We start from the raw sequence: 20164 nt of genomic DNA on the forward strand, positions 1-20164 counted from the left end.
AAAAAGACGGCGCCACTTCCCACACATCGCATGCGTCAATGCATTAGTAGATATCATAAAAATACGTCACACTTTTTTCACATTACAAAATTTTGCTTTATTGATTAGTAAAGTTTATACAATCACTTAAATTTAATATCACTTTAGTCCACCGGGTTAAGCACTTAACCTTAACAACTATTTTAAAACGATCACAAGGTGATACTTCGGGTTTTTAATGGCAAAACGACTATTCTATTTAAGTAGTACATGATGCAAAAGTTTTCTTAAAATTCTAAGCTCCCTTCCATACTAAGTGTTAAAAGTCACAATAAATACTCTTTGTACAAAAAGTTTGTTTTACGAATATGTAAAATATACCCTCGAGCACCGCTAGTAATTGTATGAAGAGAAATTGAGATGCTTCACCAGGAATTGCTTTGCATATTGCACGATCACATTGTTTGAGGTTCGGAGTGAGAGTCGTTGACGAATCATAAAGTAGGCAGCGAGAGTGAATATTATATAGAACAGCACGAGGCAGGCAACCGAAAAGACGTAGTTCAAATTCTCGAAACCGAGAATCATAAGCAAGAATTTCGACTTCTTAAACATACAGAACACTTCAGTTTCCGGACAATGTAGATCCTCACGATCGTAACCGTACAGAGCGGCGACCAGACCCTCCATGCCGTGACGCAAGTAGCTGAGTTGCATTAAGTAGCGCATTAAAGGGTGTATATATACCGCCTTGCCATAACCGATGCCATAACAGGAGAGTAGTATAAGCGGTACAGCGACAACAGGACCCATGAACATGGCATTCTGTAAATGAAGCGTGAGCCGGATTAGTGCTTAAGTGATTAGTGTCTTAAGTATTTGTGCACTGTGTTGTTACTCACCACCAGACTAAGGTGTGACGATATTAAGAGACCCAAACTTTCCGATGTCATAGCGGTTAAAAAAGCTATCAGGAAGAGCATGCAAAAACGGAAAAGCTCCAAAGGCTGACTGGACATAATATAGACCATAATAAGGTAGATGACGGCCAGCACGAACATAAAAGGCAATTTGGAGGAAATCATTGCGGCGTAATATGAACTCAGGTGATACCACTGATTGAAGTACTCCCGTTTTAGAAATTTCATCTCGGTCGGAACTGTAGGCAAAAGCGAAAAGATGCGGTTAGTTAGTAAAAACCCAAAGAAAATATCACATTACGGCTTTACACTTACATTGTAATAATACTGGCATCATTGGCAGATATAAATAGGCAATAATTATCGTGAAAGCGAAACCGAAATTAAAGAAGGCTTTTGAGGCATCGTCGCCCACACCCCTGTAGATGCTACCAATAATCAACGCCAGAACGATGTTCATATAGAATCGTAGCTTTATATAGGACTGCAAAAAAGATGTAATGAATTTAGTTACAAAAATACTTGAAATTCAACTTAAAAGAGAGAACTCAAAGTTTAGTTTAACAGTTAAGTCAGCAACCTTTACTTCTTGAAACCTACCTTATCGCGCCACATCTGCACCATCATACGCGCCAGCAGCAGTTTATATTGCATCCACCAAGATGCTTTCTGCTTCAACAATTTCGGGTTGATTTCCTCCTCGAACTGCTCCAACTCATCGAAGGACGAGGCACCGGACGTTGTGTCTGATTTGTTCGTTGCGTCCGCTTTAATTTGTCTGTGCTCCCGATGTGGCGTCCAGCGATAGACCTTACCATTTTCAACAGCTTCGACCATTGGCTCATGATAGTGCGTACCATATTCTTGACAGGCAACCTCAATGACTGCGTAGAAACACAATAAAAAGGGTTAACACAATTTGGTTTGGTAGAGACTTATCCTCGAACTCACTAAAGTCGGCCGGATTATAAGTACGCGGACATGTGAGACCAATATGCTTCATATAAGGCACGATGTTGGCGCCCGAACCCTGATAAATACACTGTCCCTTGGCTAATATGTAGACCTTATCGAACATATCGAAGACTTTGGCGGATGGCGTGTGGACTGAACAAATAACGGTACGTCCTGTGCGATGCGCAATACCGCGCAGCAGAGAGATGCATTGTGAACTTGAGATATCATCGAGACCGCTAGGAAAAGATAAAAATGTGAAAATATGCAGCTGATCGAGATTTTCTCTCACTTACGTGGTAGGCTCGTCGAGAAATATCACCGGTGGATTATTCACCAGCTCCAGTGCGATGCACAAGCGCTTCTTTTCGCCGCCGGACAGACGCAACGTGATGGTGTTTTGCACTTTCTTCAAACCCAACATGCGTAGTATCTCATCGATCTGAAAGCGTTTGGCGGTTATTCACCATTTTCGGGGCATTTCAGCGTCTAAACTCACCACTTCCAACTTCTGCGCGTGGCTCAAGTCATTGCCCAGTTTTAGGTGCGCGGCCAGCAGCATCGCCTCCAGCACCGTGAAATGTGGATCCAGCACATCGTTTTGCATGATGTAGCGTGACATTTTGCGGAAAACTCTCATATCGCGCGGGCTGTGATTGACGCAAATTTCACCGGATGTTTTCCTAGCGCTATCGATAAATGTGAAAATGTAATAAAATAAATTGCCATGCCAAGCAAAAGTTAAGCAAAACAGATAAATGACATGTACGAGTGCACTCCCGTTGGCGTGTAATTAAACTTTGTACTTGTGTGTAATGGCGCTTACATTCATCATTACTTACCCATAGCCGGCCAGTAGGTTGAGTAGCGTCGTTTTCCCCGCTCCCGACGGGCCCAGAATGGCGGTTAGCTCGTGCGCACGAAACTGTCCGTTAATGCCGCGCAGCAGCGGTTTCCGTGCTAAGCGTTTTATTTCGTTTGGGGAAAAAATAATTTATGGAAATAAGTTTTTTGTAATATTTGTGAGCCATAATTATGAAAGCGTAATGTGAAATATATAATTACGACGCTGTCTAGTTATTGGCTATGAAAACTGACGTTGATCAAACTGATAAAAATTATTATTATTTAATCACGGAATTATATGTCTAAGTATAGGTATAAGTACAGGCAATCTGTTTCGCAAGATAGTGAGAGAGGTTAATTGATGGTAATTAAAGTAAAATAATCGGTTAAACCCTTAATTAGGAGCAACGGTTATACAATCTTACGAAGACAGTTTTAAAGTGCTTTGAGGGAGAAATTTGTTTATTGTTTGGAGTTGCTCAGTTTATTTGGCTTGTTTGGCAATTACAACTGTCAAAAACGAATTGAATGTCTTTTCGTATTTTGTCAATAGATGCCGTTGCAGTCGTATATCTCCAGTGCTACCAATCACAATGTGTCATACCATATAGTGTTGGAAAGGTGAGATTCAAAGCTTTATGTGAAGTTTACGGCGACGATGCTGTATCAGTTCGTGTAATACAACAATGGTTCGCTCGCTTCCGTTCTGTAAATTTCGATGTGAAAGATGCACCTCGCTCTGGTCGACCTATCGTTGAAAAAGTCGATGAAATTATGGAAAAGATTGACCAGGACCGTCACATAAGTAGCCATGACATCGCTAAGGAACTTAGCATTTATCATCAAACGTTTTGAACCATTTAAAACAGGTTGGCTACAAAAAGAAGCTCGATGTTTGGGTACCACATGAATTGTCTATGAAAAATTTAATGGATCGAATTAACATCTACGATTCTTTACTGAAACGAAATGAAATCGCACCATTTCTGAAGCGAATGATAACAAGAGGCGAAAAGTGGATCAAATACCACAATAATGTGCAAAAAAGATCATGGTCCAAGAGTGATGAAGCTCAACAAATGGTCGTAAAGCCAGGTTGAACGATTGATTCTACATTTTACTGTCAACAACTGATGAGATTGAAGCAAGCAATCGAAAAAGAAACGGCCAGAACTGATCAACAGAAAGGGCTTCGTCTTTCATCAGGACAATGCTAGACAACACACATCTTTGATGACTCGGCAAAAACTGAGAGAGCTTGACTAGGAAGTTTTGTTGCATCCACCATATAGCCCTGACCTTGTACCATCGGACTACCATTTGTTTCGGCTTCAGAACTCCCTTAATGGAAAAGCTGGCTGCAAACCACACACATTACTTGTCGATTTTTCGCCGAGAAGCCAGAAGAAGCTTTACACTGATGGAATGATATCTCTAGCGGGAAAATAGCAACAAGTGGTCGACTAAAATGGTACATACTTGGTTTATTATTAATATAAAAAAATAGTTGAAGTTTGATTAGAAATACGAAAAGACTTTTTCGACTACCCAATATTATAGCTTTCCGACTGCTGCTCAAACCTTTTATTTCAGAAGCTTCAAAATTACGAACTGTAGAAGGTCCTTTAAACTTTTCTCTTATACATATTTCTTTTTCAATATTTTTTCTTCAGTACTTGAGAATCTAGATCCAATTGGCTAGTTGGACGGTATTAATTATGCGCCTAAAGAAAAATTTAAAGATGAACTAGGGAAATTACTGAGTGCACGATGTTTGTTAGGATTTGGGCTTGCAACTTGGCTATTTCGTTGGTGAACAGGGTTTCATTCAGATAATAGTCGGGTGCATACTTTCAGTGAACCACCGTAATTTTTTTTCTAGAAGAAGAGAGCGCTTTGAAAAGACTGATTGAACAACATGGATTTTTCCGATAGCAACACCAATGTTTATAATAAAATGATATACTCTAGTTAAACTTGGTTTTAATCACGCTCAGATAATTATATAGGCTCCGCTATCATTTTATCAGCGACTTTTAATTATATAACCCATAACCTCAAACATTTTCTTGAGGCATTTGGAGTCAAAGTTGTTGTAAAAAATCCAGTATATTGACGTCACCAGCTGACCTAAGGCAGAATCAAACTACATCAATTTTTATTTTATTGTATCTCAATTTTAGCAGGGTCATCAATGTAATGTCTCTGCAATTACTAAGCACTACATTGTAATCAGCATGTAGTTAGAGCCTTTGTGTTTGCCGTGCGACTATTTGCGTGAAAAATTATCAGTTAGTTTTCTGCTTCCATTTGCACTCGCACTAATTACTCACGCGGCGTCAGCCAAAGTCGCGCCTACATGACTCAAGTAACATTCCTATGCCACTGTATATAGTAGGAACAGGTGAAGCAGTATGCAACCGGTGGTACTTGAGATGTAGTCATCAGCAGTGGTAGCTATTTTAGTCGCTACTTTGCCCCCGTAATTACTACTGACTCATTCGTGTTTATTTTACAGTCTTGTTGCAATCGCCAATACTTTAGCTTTTGGGCTTGTAGTGAAGGGACTTTGAAGTTATTAGGTCAGCTTTAGAGTGACAGTGCACATGTTGTACATATGTATATGTTGCTGGGTTGTGTTATGTAAGGAAAGGTTTTCTTGTTAAAAGTGTCTTAAGGCATAGTCGATCTGTATGGTATTTAAAAATACTTATTAGGGTGGTTAATACCTTAAGCAATAGAAAATTGAGCAACAACTGGCCTCAAGATTACATCAACAAAAATTTTATCTAATTAAGAAATCCAAAATCTATTAAAAGTACCTAAAAAATTCTACACTCATTCTAGATCTTTAGGTTCTGGAGGCGAGAAAGCATCCAAGATCGGTAATCGTGAAGCGAGAGAGAGAGAGAGAACGAGGTATATAATTTCTTTAAGCCGTGTTGGGCGAGGTTTTGTTTAATATTTCAAAATCCCCCTCGCATATTTTAATGCCACTATCGAAAGACAAAATTTGGTCGTGTTCGTGAGTGTATAATAAGTTTTTCTGGTTAGTCAAGTAATCAATTTAATATTACTTTCTACAATAACTATCTGTCCATGCGTAAATTTGTAACTTGTATCACAGTAAAAAAAATGCGTTGAGAACTCACCCTTCGTGTGTACATCGTAGACCTCGTAGCTCAAGTCCCGAAATTCCAAATTAATCGCCGGCCAAGTTGGCAGGTACTTTAGGCCACTGCATGAGATATTATCACCATCGCCCAAATCCACACTGATCGCATTTATGTCGCTGCCGTAGCTGAGCGAGGTGTCGCTGGAGTGTGATTTACCGTAACTGTTGTACGAGTCGCTGCAGCCGGTATCTGTTGTCGAATCCATCCTAGTTGCTGGCTTTTGGCTTTGTGGGGAAGGTGTTTGTTGTTATGCCGTTAGCGGTTATTGTTTTGTGGTTGATATTGTTGTTGTTGCTTGTCTTGTTTGCAACGATTGCACTCTAAAACGCGACTTCTGCGCTGGTGACTCTTGAGCTGCTTAGTATTGTTGTTGTTGTCACTATCACGCTTGATTTTCGTTAGTTTACGAAACGCTTACTCACATGCATCTACGACATACTCGCATGTGTGTGTTTGTGTGCGCTTAAATGTTTGCCACTTTTCTGGTAGCTGTTTGAAATGTATGTTTGTTTGTGATGTCTGTATATGTTTTGTCATAATTTGCGCCAACGGCAGTGTTGCGGCGATGATTGCACCAATTCGCTGAGCCTGCTTTGCGGCGGCCTTTTTCTATTGCAAAGATTTAGTCACTGTAAGAAGAGCAGATGTATCGGTTTTCAATATTGGATGACTCAGTGTTTGTCATGTTTATATGTATGTATGTGAAGGCAGTTGCGATGAATTGAAAAAAAATGTTAATTTCTATAATTTTCTAATAATTATAATAAGTTATTGACTGAAACCATGTGATAGAAAATCTGTGGAATATATTTAAGGAGCAATTAAAGTTGCCTCCAGCGAGCGCTCCCTTCAGCGATCTAAAATTACAAAGGCTTCATACCCATATATCAACACTCAAACAAATTAGTTGCCTCTTTTTTGCACACTTCGATATAAAAGTTTTCCGAATAAGAAAAAGCAAGCGAACGCATTGTTTTTCGTAAAGGTCGAAAGAACAGCTGATATGCTGAGGATTGTCGTGTCGCAGTGGAGAGAAAAGCAAAAACTGAAAGAGACCGAAATGCGTGAGTTTGAAAAGCTTAAGAAGCTGGCCGACAGGAGTAATGCTTAAAAATTCTACAAAAAGATGCGGCGACTAAAGGAAGGTTTCAAGACCAGAGAATACTCTTGTAGGACACAAAGTGGTGATCTAGTGGCTAATGTTCAGAGCATCAGCATTGTTCAGTCTTCTGAACGCCAGTGAAAGTGTGACATCTGAATCACTCTTGCTACCATGTGCTACTTTGGGCAGAGTAGGCAATTGAAAAGTAAAGACCTCTCCGTACGAACAAAGATCAAACTCTACAAATCCCTCATTATTCCCGTCCTGCTACTTATATGGTGCGGAGGCATAAACAATGACCATGTGATGAGTCGATGGAACAATGAGTCGATGAACGATGAGTTGTACGACGACATTGACCTAGTTTAGCGAATCAAGAGACAGCGGCAACGCTGGCTAGGTCAAGCCGTCATCGAAGGGAACGCTCAAGCTTTGAAGGTTTTCTATTCAGTACCCGCGATTGGAATCAGAGAAAGAGGAAGACATTCACTCCGAAGAGATCAGTTGGAGAAGGACTTGGCTGCACTTGGTATCTCGAATTGGTGCCAAATAGCGAAAAGAACAAACGAGTAGAGTGCTGTTGTTGCGCCAGTAAAGAAGAAGAGTAAGAAAATATCTTTTGTACAATTTTATGAATTAAGGGTTTTTTGGCTTTTCCGATTTCGCTAGTTTGTTCCTTTCAAAACAACATACTAAACTTTCAAATCGATATCTCAAATAGTTTTTGAGTTACATCCTCTTAAAATGTAGACGCTCAGTTCAATCAGTTTAATTTTAAACTGGTTTCTTTCAAAACAGCATTTTTTAAATTTGATGCAGTGATAACTCGAAGACAAACGATCTGATCATCATGACATTTTTTCTGCCTTTTCGTATATAATTCTAGTCAATACAATGACTTATCGGTTGACTTATTGTTTTTTTGATCTGATCAATTAGGGGAATTCGGGCGGAAATTTCGACAACAGTAAAGAGCCTTTTTGTTATCATCGTCAGAGATTTTGTATGACTTAAAAAATATAAATTAAATTTTTTTTTTTCGGTCTACTCTTGAAACCTTTATAAATATACCTTGAAAACTTCCAAACAATATATAAGGCAATTTTATTTTGAATTTCCCAAAAAATTGACGGTTTTTAGGCTGTCACAAGAGGTGAGCCCCTTAAATTAAAATTTTGTTCTTTTTGTACTAAACATACATTTGAAACATAAATTTGAATATGTCATATAAGCAAAAAAAAAACTTTTTTATAATTTCAAATTGCATATGTTTTGTGCATTACTGTACATATATAATTAACTGAAGCCATTATAAATAATAATAAGATTCGCTTTACAAATGAGCAAAGACAACATAATTGCAACAATAGAAACGAAAGTTTATCTGAGAACGAACTTATATACATATATGTATGTATGTATGTGTGTACTTAAATATATAGTACATGGGTAATTAGAGCAGCTGTCATGTCGCTTGTTCTAACTCAGTTCGTTGAACTGGCATTGCGGCGCATTCACGCTTTTAACTTTTTATAGAAAAAAATAATATATTTAATTGCAACAAAATAGCAACAACAACTGCTTGCAAATGCATTTAAATAATTTTTCTAAAGCACATGCATAAGTGCATTAACATTCGCTCGCCTGTGTGATATTCATATGTATACTAATAATAAAATGTTACTCATACGACAGGTAGCACATGCGAGGCCTCTTGCGTTGACAGCAAAGCGGCACAAATTTGACATTTTACGCTAAACTAAAAACAATGGCATTAATGGCCGGTCATTTGAGTATTTCAGCTTGCATTTACACACACAAAGCTTTTATTTTTTTCCACGTCATTGTCACGCCCGTGTCTACATGTAAACTATAAAACGCAAAATGAGATTTTTATTTAAAAAAAATATATATATTATTTTCATAAGTAATTAGCACATATTTTACGATTATTTACGCGAGTAATGGAAAATTACTTTAATCCTAATTATTTAAAAGCTTCTTAATCTTTATTGTCATTTGTTTATTAATTTATAAAATGTGGTTCCATGTTACTGTAAGATTTTCTTGCATACAGTGCAGTGAAGTCACGACACAGCTTTTAAGATTACTTGAGCAGCTGCTGCTTACTGGAGTGTGTCTAAATCCTTCACAAGTAAAGGGCAAATAACCCTTTGTTGTATTCTTAAATATATCGCGAACTTTATTGAACTATATTACATTGTAACGAGGCCTCAGGAATGCTTCTGAACCAATATTAGCCACTTAATTATAGTGAGCATAAGGGCAATCGATAATTAGTATAATTTCACAACAAACTTGCCTTTAGCTGGTTATAATAATTGAATTTTGTTAAAATTACTCCCATGTTCCACACACATAACGATAATTAATATAATAGTGTTGTAGTTGCAGCAATTAGTTGCATGGATTTAATTAGGCCTTTCACTGAATCAATTCAACATTATAATTATTCGTTATATTATCAATCAGCTAGCTCGTCAATTTGCATCTTGTGGCTCATAAAATATACTTTTTTCAATACACCCATATGTGTGGGTAGGGAAAAATGACAATCACAGCATGTTTTAGAATATTTTAGTGCCTTTTGCTAATGTTTTCACGTGAATGTAATTTAAACGTATTCACGGAAAGCCATTTCCATTTCATTAGTTAATATTACATTGCTAACATAAGTTGTAAGTGGTTGTATAGTAAACGTTTACGTACTAATTGGAAAAGTTTATGATTAACAAGTCAAAGCTTTGCTCCAACCACTTCCTTCTTCCCTTGCCTTTAAAGAATCTAATTACCTTTTGGCATTAAATTTAAAAGCCAAAACAACTTGTGTTCATGTCTAAAAATATTTTGTAAAAATAATAATGACTGTCATTCTGTTTAATCATTTATTGTATTTTGAACAAAAGCAAATAAGAACGGCTGAGTTCGCATGTGACCGAACAACAAATATTGGGTAATCGAAAAAGTCTTTTCGTATTTTGTCAATAGATGTCGTTGCAGTCGTACATATATCTCCTGTGCTACCAATCACATTCGTGGAATTTGAAAAAAAAGTTACAGCTGTTGAAAAATGAAGAAAATCACTATATTTTGAAATTTTTGTTTAAAAAAGGGAAGAATGCCACGCAAGCCACCAATGAAATATTAAAAGTTTACGGAGACGATGCTGTGTCAGTTCGTGTAGCACAACAATGGTTCGCTCGCTTCCGTTCTGAAAATTTCGATGTGAAAGATGCACCTCGCTCTGGTCGACATATCGTTGAAAAAGTCGATGAAATTATGGAAAAGATTGACCAGGACCGTCACATAAGCAGCCATGACATCGCTAGACGGTTTTGAACCATTTAAAACATTAAAAAGAAGCTCGATGTTTGGGTGAATCAAAAATTTAAAACAATTAACATCTGGATTCATTGCTGAAACCAAATGAAATCGAACCTTTTCTGAAGCGAATGGTAACAAGAGACGAAAAGTGGTCCAAATATGTCAATAATATGCGAAAAAGATCATGGTCCAAGCGTGGTGAAGCGCAACAAATGGTCGTAAGGTCAGTCAACTGTCAAAAACTGATGAAATTAAAGCAAGCAATCAAAAAAAAAACGGTCAGAACTGATCAACAGAAAAGGCTTCGAATTCCATCAGGACGACGCTAAACCACACATATCTTTAATGACTCGGCAAAAACTGGGGGAGCTTAGCTGGGATGTTTTGATGTATCCACCATATATGTAGCCCTGACCTTGCACCATCGGACTACCATTTGTTTTTTTCAATGCAGAAATATATGTAGTTGGCTTCAAGTGAAGCCTGTGAAAATTACTTGTCGCAGTTTTACACTGATGGAATAACGTCTCTAGTGGAAAAATGGCAAAAAGTGGTCGACCAAATTGGTACATACTTGGTTCAATAAAGTTCATTATAAATATAAAAAATAAGCTGAAGTTTGATTAGAAATACGAAACGACTTTTTCGACTACTTTTTCTTTTCTTAAAGCATCACAACAGTGTAGCTCATTTAGGCCAGTCAAGATATGGAATGATAACGCCGATTTTAGGATGAAAGTTATTCAAATGTGCAAATGTGCAAAATTTGGTTTTCTTCCATCTGCTATATAAAGTGTATATTTTACTTAATTATAGCCGTTAATTGTATTATTAAGGAAGATGCTGAAAGTGCACGAAAGTAAGCAAGAGAGAGACGCTTTAACACCTACTATATTTTTGTCCCAGCATTACCTACAACTTTTCGAGGTTCAAGGGATTAGATGAAGTGTCAAACTTAGATATCAAGTCGCTCTCAAGACGTTCTGTATGACGAACACTTCAGCTCAAATAAGACTGTACTTCCATCTGGCAATACTAAGCACCAGTCCATGCATGGCATGCATAATCTAAGCTAAACTAATTATTAAAGAACAACCCTATTGCATATAAGCATATGGCTTAATCTTTTGCCGAATCTACGAAAATACAAGTCCAAAAATTCAACAGATCCGGGTACATTGTTCATTAATTCCTAATTATTGTTTTGTATATACACTTAAGAGGGAGATAATTTGAAAGAAATGAGATTCATTGGCTATAAACAGCCAGTCTTGGTGATTAATAATAGTGTTAAAAATATTTGAAAAAAATAAAAGTATATTAAATATAATAGTATCTATATTGTTAAGAATAAATATGTATATAAAAAAGCAAAGCATTTTGCGGTTAATGGGTGACCGTACCCAACTAATCATCTGTAAACGTTAGGTGAGGGTTTTTTTTCCTTATCACCCGTTTTTTTTTATTTAATTGTTTTCATTTTTATTTATTCACTCAAGTTTTTTTAATGAGTTCACTGGCTCTTTCTAAACGAAAACACACCAGTGCAAATATATGTATGTAGTATACATGTTCATATAGTAATATAAATATATAATGATTTTTTAAAGCGACTTAAACAACAGTAATTAGTGTAACTCGTGCACAAGTAAGCTCATAATTGTGACAACTTGCATATTATTAATAATATTAGCTACGGATTGTCACGCGTGCAGGCGGAAAATGCTATTTGTCACACACACATGCATAATATTGTTCTATTCTTCCTCGGATGTCCACCTGCGACTGATTAGTTTCGTGAGCATTTCAAGAGCAGCAATTGTAATGCGCCCATTTGTACTTGCTGGTGTAGTTGTGTGCTGCCATAGAGGAGGCGTTCATGATGCATGACAGTGCACAAATATCAAGGCGGGTGAAATTGTGACTTAAAATTTGCAAATGACTAGTTACAACTCACTGTTTTGCTTTTTAAATATGTAATATATATATATTGTTCTATTGGTTCGTTCACTAAGTAATTTCGTTTGTTGACAACAGATGAATTTATTGATTTTTTTGCAGCCAACTTCGAGCATAACTGGTTTTCTTGTAAAAAATTTTACTAAATTTTTTTGGAGTAGATTTTGTTAGAAGAAAGGGTCGAAAACTGTATTTTCGGCATACTTTACTGTTTCATTATCAAGAGGGTAAAAATCCAGTTTAAGCAAAACTAAAATTATGTGATGTTTACGGAGAAGATGTGTTGACTGAATGCCATGCCATGGATTGTTTATAAGAATGCGATGCACAAGGAGATCATGAACTATAGTGGCTAAAACCATTCCGAAGGCCCATAGTCACCAAAAAAAAGTTATGTTGTCTGTTTGGTGGGATTTGAAAGGGTTCCTTCATTTTGAGCTTTTGCGCGACAATTTAACGATTAATTCGAAAGTGTATTGTGATTAGCTGGACAAATCCAGTGATGTACTCTAAGATAAGAGGCCAGAAATGATCAATAAAAATTATGTTCTACCAGCATCATGCGAGGCCTCATACAAGTTAAATGACTCTCCAAAAGTTTTTGTTGCTTGTATAGGATCTATGTACTTCCAGACTTGTCACCTTTGAACTATTACTTTTTTCGGTCTATGAAAAATTTTTTGAATGTAAGTATCTTCACCTCAAATCAGGACATCAAAAACTTGGACTAGTTTTTTGTCTACAAGGATAAACAATTTTCTGAGCGTGAAACCAATCTCTTGGTGCCAAAAGGTATTGGAACAAAATGGAGAATATATAATTTCATAATTTTTTTACACAATAACAAAATATTGCGCTTAAATTGCACTAAAAAACGAAATCACTTAGTAAACGATCCATTATATGCATATATTGATTAGACTCTGCAGATCTTCAATTATCATTTGTAGATATTTTTAGAATATAACTTATTTATGACAAAGCAAATTTTTTCATTTGCTTAAAATATAATTTTCACAATTCTGCAATCAAAAGTCAGTTGTACAAAATAATAATAAAATATAAAATTTATTTTGCTAATAAAAATTGGGATAAGGTTCTAGGAGAGAAACTGGATTTCATTGTTATATTTCTATTTTTAAATGCAAAATTCGATATGGAAAAAGTTATTTGAATCCACAAATTGAATAAGATTTAAAAATCAGAAGAAACAGGTGTAAAAAATTAAAGCCTACGCAAAATGTCTGCATTTCAATAGCTACAATTAAGTACACAGAGTAGCAGAAAAAAAGCATTGTTGTTATGCTGGGTTCACACATGGCAACTTGTGTTCCGGCAGTTCGAAGTTTATGGATGATGACAGAAGGAAAAAAGCAATGCCACTTCTGTCACATACAAACTGAACGATCGGAATCAAGTGCTTGTATGGAAAGCTTTCACATTTGACAATGTATCTTCACAAAAGTTGGCACAGATTATTTTTTAGGGCAACAATGTATTCTCCGAAGAAACTTACTATAGCATATGGCTGCCATACAAACTGAACACATAGGTCCTGTACGATGTCCACGATTGCGGTTGCAATTTTGATCTAAAGCAAAAATTTCAAAATGATTATTAATCTGTAGGGAAAGTCGCTATCGCACTATAGAAAGATTTTGTTTTGAAATTGGACAAAATGGCGGCGGTTTGATCAAAAAGTTACGAACTTGGCCCTTTTTTCGACAGCTTTTCCTAGAAAAAAAATTGAAGAATTCGAAAAAAATGAAGCTTCCATAGCGCGGTAGAAAATGACTTTAGAAATGTTCTCTCCAATTCGTAACTAGATATCTTCGAAACTCTCCCTTGAGAGTAGGAACCGTTTTGAAAAACACCACTCTGAGAAAAACCGACAGTAATGCCACAAAAAAAAAAAACAATCGAGTCTTCGAAAATTTCACACTGAAACAATCCTTTAAATTTTTCATACAAATTGAGTAACACCAAAAATACGATTGACGATAATGAACTACGAAAATTTCTTTGTGTGCACGCAGCCCTAGCAATTTTGTTCTTATTTTTATATATCTACACTAAAAATAATTTTTAGTATTTTTTGCATGTATATATATGTGTGTATGTGTGTGTGTGTGTAATGTACATATATTTTTTTTTGCCTAGCAATTTTGTTCTCATTTTGTATATATTTTATATATATATATATATTCAAAATAAAATATTTTCTAATAATTTTTTTCTGTGTGTATATAAAGAAATGTGTGTGGGATTTATATTTGCTAATACTGCAATTATATATTGCTTCGAATAAAGTTCTAATCAGAAATCCCATTCATTGCACCAATGTATATATGTACGTATATACATATATATATAAATACGTTTTTTTAATTATTCCATATTCTTGTTTGTATTTCATCAATATTTCGTCATCTTCCGGCGTAAACATTGCTCTCTTGTTCTATCGTTTATATGGATTTTGCATTTTCAAAACTGATTACTCGTTTATTTTGACGGGATGCTGTTTTAGCATTCAATTAATTATTACTCATAATTGTTTTCCAATAAAAACGAACAAACTATGAAAGGAAAGACAAGTTCTGTATTATTTCATGCCGGAGAATTTCGACAGCTCGGCTGTTTATTTAAAGAGCTGCGAAATACCATTTAAGTACACACACAACTAGAAGCAATACGAAAACTATAAAACACTTATATATCATTAAGTTTAGTTGCTGCGAGCCATAAGAATATATCTGATTCCCGATTTTCGTATTTGCACGTTGCTAATTATCACCGCGTAGGTTTTGTTTTCATTCTCGCTGACTTTACGATGTGTACTTTGTTGTACTTGTTTACTGTTAACTCAACTATGCACACACTTATAACCACTAGACTCATAAACAATAGAAATTCATGTGTTCACAGTTAGTTATTGAGGCTTTCGCGGTTTCATTTCACCTTCAACGAATACTTGAAAATACACATATTTTCCAACTTCTCTTCCGAGTTTCAATCCGCCTTTTCTGTAAACGAACAGCATTTTATTTCGAAAATATAGAATAGCTTACTTCCACTCGCAATATTTGGAAAGACAATTAAATGAAAATAAAGCAAATCTAAATCACTTCGGCTTCGTGAAAGCATTTGTAAATTAAATTTACACCTTTTCACCGCTAAATATAGTGATTTAGTTATTGTGTGAAAACAAGTGCCTTATTAGTGTGTAAATGCCATGCAATACGCAAGTCGCAACATCGACTGAGCTATACTTGACATATTTTCCTTGAAAAACCTCAATGAAACCGATACAGTACTGTAAATGCACATTAAGGCGGTTTGTTACGCCGAAACCTCTCCCTACCCGCCATGTTTTCTAAACCACAAGGAACTAGTGTGCGAAATAGGAATTGGAAGTGAAGTATAAGAACATTAATATTCTTCGAAATAGCTTAGCGCATTTTGACATAATTTGAGGGTGCTGCAGGTCTATTATGATGCCATGAAAGTAAACGTCATTATATACGATAAGACAGCTGTATAAGAAGGATGCGGCTTGGGCTTCAAAATCATCGCAGACTTCGGTAGGACTTCAAATGTCGAAGCTGAAACGTGAGCTCCAGCACTGAAGGTTATGTTGGAGCTCAACTGTTTTACCCAGTAATCATTCAAGCAGCCAAACACACAATGCTTTCAATGAACGCAGAAGGTTAAGCTAAGGAAAAGTAATCTTGCCCCAACAAATGAAGGTCTACAGTGATGAAATATAACTGGCTATGCTCCTAAGAAACAGCATTACCAAAATAGTAAACTCCACAAGAAGTTTAAAGTTAGCCTTTGTAGCAATACTGAATGTAATGATTCCATGCTCGACTTACTGCTAAGGGACAGCAAGTGGTACACTGACCGGCTCGGAATTGTTGCAGGACCACGTACCAAACCCCATAACTATGGGAAGTTTTCCGAACATCATCCAAGCACAAGTATTTGCTATAAGTCTGTGGGTGTGGAGATAAACCTCCAACGCAACTATTGAAAGTATTGCCATACTCAGCGATAGCCAAACTGTATTTATGAGATAAAATTAATACTGGTGAAAGTGTGCTTAGAACAGCGAAACAGCCCATCAGGACGTCACTAAGTGCACTTTAACGGGGTACCAGGCCACAAGAGTATAGCCGGGAATGTATTTGCTGACTAGCTTGCTCGCTTTGTAGCTTCCACTAGAATAAACGAATCAGAACCCTGTATGTCGATTGGTCCTCATACCATAAATCACCTCCTACTCCGCAAGGAGTTAAGAGTGGGCAGGGAGAAGTATTGACAACAACTTGAAGGCATGCACGACGCCATTCAGAAGGTTAAGAACTGTAATCAATCTCTCGAGAAATTAATTCCGGCTGCTTTTTGCATTCTAAACTGGGCATTTTAAGCTCAAGAAACACTATTTAACATGGGCTCAGTCTCTTGTACAAACTGTCGGTTCTGCGACATGGAGCCGGACTCCCGAGCAGATTTAGGATTAAGGCTCTTGGGTTCATGTTTCTGAAGACTGATCACATCACCTCAATGGCACCTGGCAGTATATTTGAATATATATCAATGTGCTGTGGCTTGTGAGGGCACAATAGACCTAGCGGTCGCGGTGCAAACCCAATTTCTAACATAACTATCTACCATATACATATATCTATCTAAGAAGCATTTACATATATATTCGAATTTGTCTGTGAAAATTTTCAAGTTTATAATATGAATAATATATATTGCATAAGCTGAGAAATTGACACCTTAATGTTCGCTGTTCAAATGACTTTATGAAAATGGCACGAGCGTGGAATAAATGTTTTCAAATCACTTGCATTCCGCCTTGGAGTTCGGCATTGACTTTAACCTATGCTTTCAATTATTTACAAAATACATTAGTACTTCGAAAGACATACTTCGAAAGAAATTCTTAGAGGCAATATTTTCGAACAAAACGTACTTCTATTTCATTTAATTTTTGCCGATATCAGAGTTTCCTTTCATAAAAGAAAGCTTCTAAAATTTCTAAAAAAATACTACTTAGTGAGAGTAAAATTCTTTATATAAAAATATATATATTTCTTTTTATGAATTAAGCGCCACTCATATAAAACTCAAATGAACATTTTCCCATTCACTATTTTACTTAATTAGTTTAATTCATTGAGCAAATTCCATTTAGAGTAAACAACTGACTCAAAGGGCACTCGCTCTGCACTAAGATCGTTTAATACGAAAAGCGACCGCCTCAACTCTAAGCAAATGCCTGTCCGTCCGCACACACATAAAGTCATATGTAAAAATGTCACGCATAAACTAATTTTGGGTCGAAATTTCGGTTGATTTGAATACATATACATACTAACACTGCGAAGCCTATTAAGAGCACTTTGTAAAGAAACCGCAGCGACTCCAGAACAGCGACGATCAACAAAATTTAATTCAGTACACACTGCACTAAGAAGAGCCACAAACACTAAAATGAGCCGTCTCTAACTGACGATAGGGAAACACATGTCAATAATCCACTAGAGCAATACTTAAGCCGAATTCGTTACGAAATACAAACATACATTTAGGCGATAAATACCTTTATTAATCATTTCAACGTCTGTTTATTTAGTTACGATCTCTTATCACTTCATTTGTAATAATTTATATAAATATTTATATATTTGATTTTGTATATATGAAACACGGAAACAAATCACAAGTATATATGTATATATATTACGTATGCACCATGTAAGAAGAAGAGGCACGATTTGGGACACAACGCGCTGGGCGCACTGTTACGAATAAAGCATTGACTGTTGCGCGTATCAATTTATTATCGGTCGCCGAGAACGTTTGGTGGGTCGGTGGTCGTGTGATCGAACGGGCGGTCAAACGGCGCTTTGAGTTAGACGCGTTCGCTCGTTGCGCGTTGAAAAACCAAACTGAAAAGTTTGCTTTCCAACTGTCAATTGAAGCGATAGCGGCAGCTGTGGCTGTGCCGGCAATAGCTAGCAAATGGGAACCGCAATTACAACAACAATGGCAAGTAGTAAGTATTCGTGATTACCCAGTCAACATGAGTAGAGGGTCTTTCTATTGGAAATATCATTCATGAAGAACATTTTTTTGGAAAGCAAGTTTCCTTTTTGACTGCCTTTACTGAAGAGAATGAAGTAACCAAGTAAAATTTCGGTTTAGTCGCATTCCTTTTAAAATGTGCTGAGATCACAAAACCCCAAAGCTATATTCAGTCAATTTAAAAAAATTTAAAGTCGTCAGTTCTTCCAAGATAAGTTTGAAATATTTACTTTTCGGTCGCTTTTCATCGATCTATTTATTAAAATCGCTGAGAGAATGCTTTAGTAAAGCTTCCCCTGTTGAAAGTCCTCACTTTCACTGTTCTTATATTATATATCTTGGATATTGTCAGCAAGAGGGGAAAAATACCATGGCTTTGCCGTCATGATTTCTACATTTTTGGTCTTCTGAAAATTAAAACAAGTCACCCAAAGGATCGGAATCCAATCAATTTTATACATTCATATACTTTATATAACTTATACACTGACCGACAAATTCCGCATAAGATTTGTTAGAAAAACGAATATCATTATACTACATATGTACATATAATGGAGTTGGATTAGTATCGGCCCGATTTTATCTATTAACTATATCTAACCACATACTAAACAAATGTTCCATGGATTTTATTAAGTTACCTCATATACAATTACCAATCATATTGAGAAAAGTCAGCCGGATGTTCAAGAATCTTGGTAATAGTTAAGTATATGGGGGCTCAGGAAGGTATTGACCCGGTTCAACCGCTTTTGAACAGTTTTTGTTTATAAGGTGGCATGGTTGTAGTCCGATTTCGCCCATTTTTGCTCTGTGGCATAGGAATATTATGTACTAATTTTTGTCGAAATCGCTCTGACAGATCCCGATATATCGGATTTCACCGAAAAGTGGCCGGTGCCACGCCCATTGTCCAAAATTCACACCGGCGCTCAGAAAGCTCTCTCATAACATCTCTTAAGTAAAATTTAATGTCTCTGGCGTATTTAGTTATTGATTTATTGTGCTTTAAGTAGTACATAGTTCAATACCGCTATATGGGGAGTGAGCGGCGTTATTTTCCGATTACATAATATTGGGGCTTGGCTAAGTTGGTTATTATAGCGTTAGTAGTTTAGGAGATATGCACATTAAACTTATTAGAGGGCGGGTTACGCCCACTTTTTCAAAATGTTTGCTCCACAGGAGCCCCTTACTACTGCGATCCTCTGTACCTGATTATATTTTGAGTACTTATTTCTTAGTCATCTTTAGCAACTTTTTGCTGGGTTGCGCTTTCCATTGAGCACATGAAACGTATGAATTCATATACATACACACATACGTATATATATATAAATATGCACATATAATATGACTACAACAAGAAATAGAACGCTTTACTTTAATAAAGCATATAAATATGGTTTATCAAATTATTTTCTCGCAAAAGTGGCAAGTCACTAGAGCATGTTCTTTTCAATTTGCAGAATACTCATCCGCCTTTTGTGATAGATATGATGCGCGTTGGTTATTGCTTTAAGACACAGACTTTTTTGGCGAGTTTTTTCCTTAAGCTTAAGGATGAGTAAAACCCGCTTTTATGCATCCGAATAAGGTTATTTTTGCAAGTTATGCTTTATCTTTACTTCAAATTCAAGTAATGGTTTTACTGGCAATTAGTCCAAGACGACTTCTTTAGTACCACTTTGTAACTACTTTTGGTGCACTTACAGTTCTTAAGTAAAAACGTAGAGCGGATCTATGAAAAAATGTGCAAAATACCCATTTTTCTCTTTAAA

At 36.3% G+C, this 20164-nt stretch overlaps 1 protein-coding gene across 2 annotated transcripts; it reads right to left on the minus strand.

Moving 5' to 3' along the window:
• Nucleotides 1-71: 71 nt before the first annotated feature.
• Nucleotides 72-18244, minus strand: LOC126754264 (ATP-binding cassette sub-family G member 1). 2 transcript variants are annotated; one of them, XM_050466289.1, is made up of 10 exons: nucleotides 18048-18244; nucleotides 5852-6504; nucleotides 2696-2813; nucleotides 2353-2542; nucleotides 2150-2295; nucleotides 1851-2092; nucleotides 1500-1783; nucleotides 1215-1383; nucleotides 882-1138; nucleotides 72-804 (listed from the first exon to the last, which is right to left on the minus strand). In XM_050466289.1, exons 2-10 carry the CDS (start codon nucleotides 6078-6080, stop codon nucleotides 373-375), a joined length of 2067 nt encoding a protein of 688 aa, XP_050322246.1. In that variant the 5' UTR covers nucleotides 6081-6504; nucleotides 18048-18244; the 3' UTR covers nucleotides 72-372. The 2 variants fall into 2 exon arrangements, with proteins under 2 accessions (XP_050322246.1, XP_050322245.1); XM_050466288.1 differs by having other exon boundaries at nucleotides 17896-18244.
• Between the last annotated feature and the right edge of the window lie 1920 nt (nucleotides 18245-20164).

Source organism: Bactrocera neohumeralis, chromosome 3 (assembly GCF_024586455.1).
Source record: "Bactrocera neohumeralis isolate Rockhampton chromosome 3, APGP_CSIRO_Bneo_wtdbg2-racon-allhic-juicebox.fasta_v2, whole genome shotgun sequence".
In the NCBI taxonomy this organism is placed as follows: Eukaryota; Metazoa; Arthropoda; class Insecta; order Diptera; family Tephritidae; genus Bactrocera; species Bactrocera neohumeralis.